The sequence below is a fragment of the Semicossyphus pulcher genome, unplaced genomic scaffold (genome assembly GCF_022749685.1).
Source record: "Semicossyphus pulcher isolate SPU_LCO1_2020_fin unplaced genomic scaffold, fSemPul1.0.p SCAF_1, whole genome shotgun sequence".
NCBI lineage: Eukaryota > Metazoa > Chordata > Actinopteri > Labriformes > Labridae > Semicossyphus > Semicossyphus pulcher.
The window spans coordinates 26,702,904-26,708,420 of record NW_027211603.1 but is presented as its reverse complement, the minus strand read 5'-3'; the positions used below and the strand labels follow the sequence as shown (position 1 = coordinate 26,708,420).

At 36.6% G+C, this 5,517-nt stretch overlaps 1 protein-coding gene across 1 annotated transcript; it reads left to right on the top strand.

Moving 5' to 3' along the window:
* The first annotated feature begins 2,479 nt into the window (after positions 1-2,479).
* Positions 2,480-5,280, top strand: emc8 (ER membrane protein complex subunit 8). The gene is made up of 5 exons (XM_069661077.1): positions 2,480-3,000; positions 3,359-3,435; positions 3,529-3,598; positions 3,789-3,883; positions 4,069-5,280. The coding sequence occupies exons 1-5, from the start codon at positions 2,788-2,790 to the stop codon at positions 4,226-4,228; spliced, it is 615 nt and encodes a 204-aa protein (XP_069517178.1). The 5' UTR covers positions 2,480-2,787; the 3' UTR covers positions 4,229-5,280.
* Positions 5,281-5,517: the final 237 nt, after the last annotated feature.

The following is a 5,517-nucleotide window of genomic DNA, read 5'->3' as shown; positions in this document are numbered from 1 at the left end:
ATATTACGATATCTCCGTAGTCATTTACGGCACTACTAGGAAAGAGGGAACAGTTTGAATAAGAATAAAGTTCTTAAATATATATATTTTTAAAGTATTTACAGCAAGTATACAGATGCATCTAAAACACCAGAAAATGGAATAGGAGTAGCATATATTATCCCAGAGCTAAATGTGTTGGTAAATAAGAGGGTAAATGATAACAGCATGTAGGGGAAATGTTGGTCATTCTACTCTCACTTAGTTGGATTGAGGAAGTTAAACCATGAAGAGTTTTGATAGGGTCAGATTTAAATAGTGTATTAAAAAGTATTACAAATACGTATTCAGAAACATGGAAGGACAAAGTATTTGACATTGCTAAGCTCACACAGTATTTAGAATTAAGAGGGCAGGAGTAAAAATCCTATTCATGTGGAATCTGGCACATATTGGTGTGGACGGGAATGAGTTGGCAGATAAATATGCAAAAGGAGCAACAAGGAAAACAGAAATAAGTATGGTCATTTAATATAGCAAGGTGGAGGTTAAAAGCATAATCAAATCAGAAATGAGAAAGAAATGGCAAGAAGAGTGGGATAGAGGAAGTAGGGCTGGCACTATTACAGTATTCAAAATAAATAGGAGAAAGGAGAGGAATCAATTGAAATAGAGAAGGATATAGCTAATAGAAATATATCATGTGGATGTGTGTTGTGACTCTATGACTACAGCACTAGCGACATTCACAGCAAAAATATACCAAAAACATAAAATGTTAACAAAAGAAGGCAACTCCTCCATGGCTAAATAATGAAATATGTAAACTTATGAAAAAATGAGATCTGGCTTGACAAAATCATTCTCTTCTAAACTTAACTTAACTTATATTAATGATCATCTGCTCTGTAAGAGTCTAAGAAATAAATTAGTCCTGGAGTTACGCAAAGCAAAGTCTTCATACTACACACAACTTAAAAGAATTGCCAAAGGTCACAATGTATCCCTTTGGAAACACTAAAACAATTTAACCAACAGTTCCCATGGCATGGCCAAAAAGGAGTCAAAGAACTAAAAATAAATGGAACCGTCATAACCGATAAGGCCACAATGGCACATGAATTTATTCATTAAATCAGTAGAAGAATTAACGAAAAAATGTTGACTGTCCAAGTATACCTAATAAAACAGTAGCTATAGAATCATCGGATTAATTTTTGTAAAACAGGTCACTGAAATAACCATTGCAAAAATTATTAAGAACTTATCAAACTCTAAGGCAACAGACATCTATCATTTTGATGCTCTTTTTATCAAAAATACAGCTCTATAATAAGACTTAATTTATCAGTCAGAATCAGCACATTTCCTAACAACTGGAAAAAGGCAGTTATAACACCAATCTTTAAAACAGGGGACTATGATTTAAATAGCAACTATTGCCCTATCTCTATTCTTCCTGTGCTGTCAAAAATAGCAACCAAAAACCTGTCATCTTTATACAATCAGGCCATGAAAGTAATGAACAAAAAAAACACTCGGTCACATCATTGTCACATATATTTAAAAAATACAGCCTATTAAGTTTTGAGAGCTTCATGCATTTATGTTTTCTCAAATTAGTTTACTAATGTATTAACAATCTCACCCCTGAACTTCTTACCAGATATATCCAAAGACAGGACAGTAAGAGAGAAACCAGGAGCAAATTTGGACAATCAACTTCCTCCATAAAGGGCTGTCAACCCTGGAACACATCAACAACAGACATCAAATTAATCCCTGATATAAAATCTTTCACAACAACAGTTAAATGCTGGCTCCAAGCAAATCAGAGCTGTAATGATTTTTAGCTTATTGTACTTTGGATTATTTATTTAATTATTTGTGTATTGTTATATTATGACATATATTTTTAACTGTACTTTAAACGTAATTTTTTTTAATACTGACTGCTTTATTTTTTTTATTACATTGTATATGTAAAGGCCCAACTAGGGTTGAAATAATTAGCAAAAGCTTTAAACTCTCTGTGCAACACATCAGTTTGGTGATATGTACAGGAACTATGTTAAATTGCATCATCCCTATTCATATAAGATAAATTCAAATTCAATATAATTTCGAGTATGAGTCTCGGCCATACCGGGCTGAATAGCGCACTAAAAATAATTAATAAGCATGAAACAGGTGATTGTGAGGGTCCTCAGGGCCGTATAACATGTAGTGGAACAGTGTCCTAAATATTGGTTAGAAAGTCAAGCACTTAAACGTTCATTACAAAGTAATACATTGGCACCTAATATCAGGGAAATTCGGGCCATATTAAAAAAAAATTAAAATACAAACTAAACAAACGTAGTAGTATAACATTCTGATCCACACTCCTTTCCAGAAGATGGCGGTAATGCTACTCTAAGTTATTTGCCAACCGCTCGTAAAAGACAAAAGAAGAAGAAGAAGAAGAAGATTTACGGCACCACCGGTGCTGCAAAAAAAATCGAGTGGAAGGTGGAAGTGAGATTAGCTTCTATGGCTAGGTTTAGTATCACTGAGTAATTCATCTAGCATGAGAAGAGTTTTGTGGTTTTGGCTAATTGTGAAGCTTACATGTACGCGTTAGAAGGCAAAGCGTCAACAACATATTCTAGCAGTAAGGTGGCTGCTGAGGTAGATATATACTTTTCTCCGGGAATTATATGTCACGTTAGCTAACGGTAGCAGGCAGCAGTCCCCCCTATTGTGTAGCCTCTCTACTTCTCTGGCAGGATTTGTCTTTACACCCATTCTGTCGATTCTCCTATAAACATGCCTATTCAGCTGACAAGTCAGGCTTACTGTAAAATGCTTTTACATGCTGCCAAGTACCCTCACTGCGCCGTGAATGGACTGCTGGTGGCAGAAAAGACGAAGGAGAAAAAGAAAGACAGCCACAGTGAGCCAATCTTGTGTGTGGACTGCGTGCCCCTGTTTCACGGCACTCTTGCTCTTGCACCAATGCTAGAAGTAGCTCTAACACTGGTAAGTAGCCCTCAAGTAATATGCACATTCAGTTTATTAGGGGGGGGGGTTATGATTCAACATCCTGGTCATTTAGTGGGCTATAAGTTGTGGTGCTGTTCAAATGTAGTATGTTACACCAACAGGTGTTTGTCAGATTCTGTTCCCCTATTTATATTATATAAATATAGACCCATTTTAAAGACGGTACAACATTACAGCCTTCATAGAAATAGGGTTTATTGAAGGGTTTACATTTAATTCTCTTAAGCTTTAACTTCCAAATAAAGTGGAAACATGTGTGTTGTTCCATGTCATTTTTTCCTCTGTTCTCTTTCTTTATTTTCATGTCAACTTCCATCTGTTATTCCTCTCCCAGATCGATACTTGGTGTAAAGAAAATAATTATGTAATTGCTGCATATTACCAAGCGAATGAGCGCAAGAAGGATTCAAGGTACATAGAACCAAATGGACCGTAACACTCGGCTGTGGTTATAAAAACACCAGTGGACTCTAATGCCCTATGTTTTTGATCCCTTTCTTGCAGACCCAACCAAGTTGCAGAAAAAGTGGCTGCCAGGATTTCTGAGAACTTCAGTGAAGCAGCAATTGTTATGGTAATAGTAAAACATTTAGGCTGGTGTTAATGGACTATACTGGTGGCTTTACATGTTTTTTTTCTCCTTAACATGCTAAACACTTGTGTGGTCATGTTAAGGTATACGGAACAGTAATGTCACAGTTGCCAAGAGTCTCACCAACATCATAGCTGACTAAATCCCTTGTAATTTTCTGCTTCCCTCTCAGGTGGACAGCAGTAGGTTAACAATGAGCTGTTTTGAGCCCATTGTCTTTATCTATGATCATCATGAAAACAAGTGGAAATGCAGAGAAGTAACTTCGTAAGTGACTGTCTAAAACGCCACCTCACTGCAGACTTGTACTGTATGTGTATACATTCATGTTATGTCATACACGCTCCCTGTGTTCTCTGATCACTTAATATTTAGCAAAAACTATACATCTATTCATCTTATAGACATTTCAGCTGTTACTTCCTAAATTGATGTGCTGGTTTGTCCCCCAGTGACTGTTTCGAGGACTGGAGCGAAGCACAGAAGATCACATCCTCTCTGTTGGAGGGCAGGTCCTACGAGAACTTGGTTGACTTTGACAATCACTTGGATGATCTAAGGAACGACTGGACCAACCCTGTGATCAACAAGTCCGTCCTGGATCTGTGCTAAGACCCTCAGTCAGGAGTACCTTAGACACACACATGTATACACAGATATTGCTGCCATTTCAGCATGCATGATGCTACTCGTGTGTAGCACAGGAGTACAAAAACGCTGGGTCTTTGTTCCATTGAAAGGCTCCCGTACTGATGGGGACTTGTGGAGCACTGACCAGCTACGCCAAAATCTCTCAAGGGCAAGCGCCATACGTGCACTGTTGGCATGTGCCCACCTTTACAAGGTGAACCTGAGGTGATTGAAGGCAATTATGTTTTTGAATGCAACTTAAATGTTTTTTTTTTTCTCTGCAATGGTTTGTGTTTATTCATAGTTGTGTGCATACATTTGATTCTAGAGTATTGATCTATATTTTTCCTCTTAAATTTTATAGCCAGTAGCCATACAGAGATCAACTTCTAAATTATTAAAAACCGTAGGTGATGATTGTACTACTGAGATATGATATACTACATGTTCTTTATTAAACCTTTAGTTTGTTTTAAGCCCTGAAACAGAATTCACAAGCAGAAGTGTAGTCTGAAGATGTTTGTGGGCAGTTCAGTTTAAAAATACTCCTGAAAAGAACATGTAGATGAGACGGGTATCCTAAAGGGTTCATCTCATCCGACTGCCTACCTGAGATGTTCTAGTTGCACCAGCAGTGACAACTGTACGATTGAGTAAAGAGCTCTGACATTTAAATGATTTATGCTTACAAAAAATGTCCCGTTATTGTAACTGGTGCACTCCATAATGTCATGTTGGTGTATTGGCCTTTGATGATTACGATGGAAGATTTGCTCAGAAATGTAATACGATTTAGATTAAAGAAATGTGTACATTTTGTTTTATGTCGGGTAACTATTAGTTAATAGTATTTATTTATACATAAATGACCATTCTAAAACCTACTATTTAATAAGTGATGTAAAAATTGAAATAATGTGAAGATACAGAACTACCTTTGTATTTGAGATTAGAATTTAATCAGCAAGAGCTAATTACTGTTTGTGTGGCATCACATTTTTTACTGAAATTTTATGAACTGAATGTACAATGAAACCAACTTTTGAAATTACCAAAGTCTGTGTCAGACTCGTCCTTTGGTTAATTGTTTTGCAGGGTGTCCTACATCACATTACAGATTCACAAAATGGTAAATGGACTGTTATTATATAGCACTTTTCTAGTCTTTGCGACCATTCAAAGCCGCTTTTACACTACATATCGAAGTCACCCATTCACACACACATTCATACACTGATGGCATAGGCTGCTACTGCAACTGTCTATCAGTT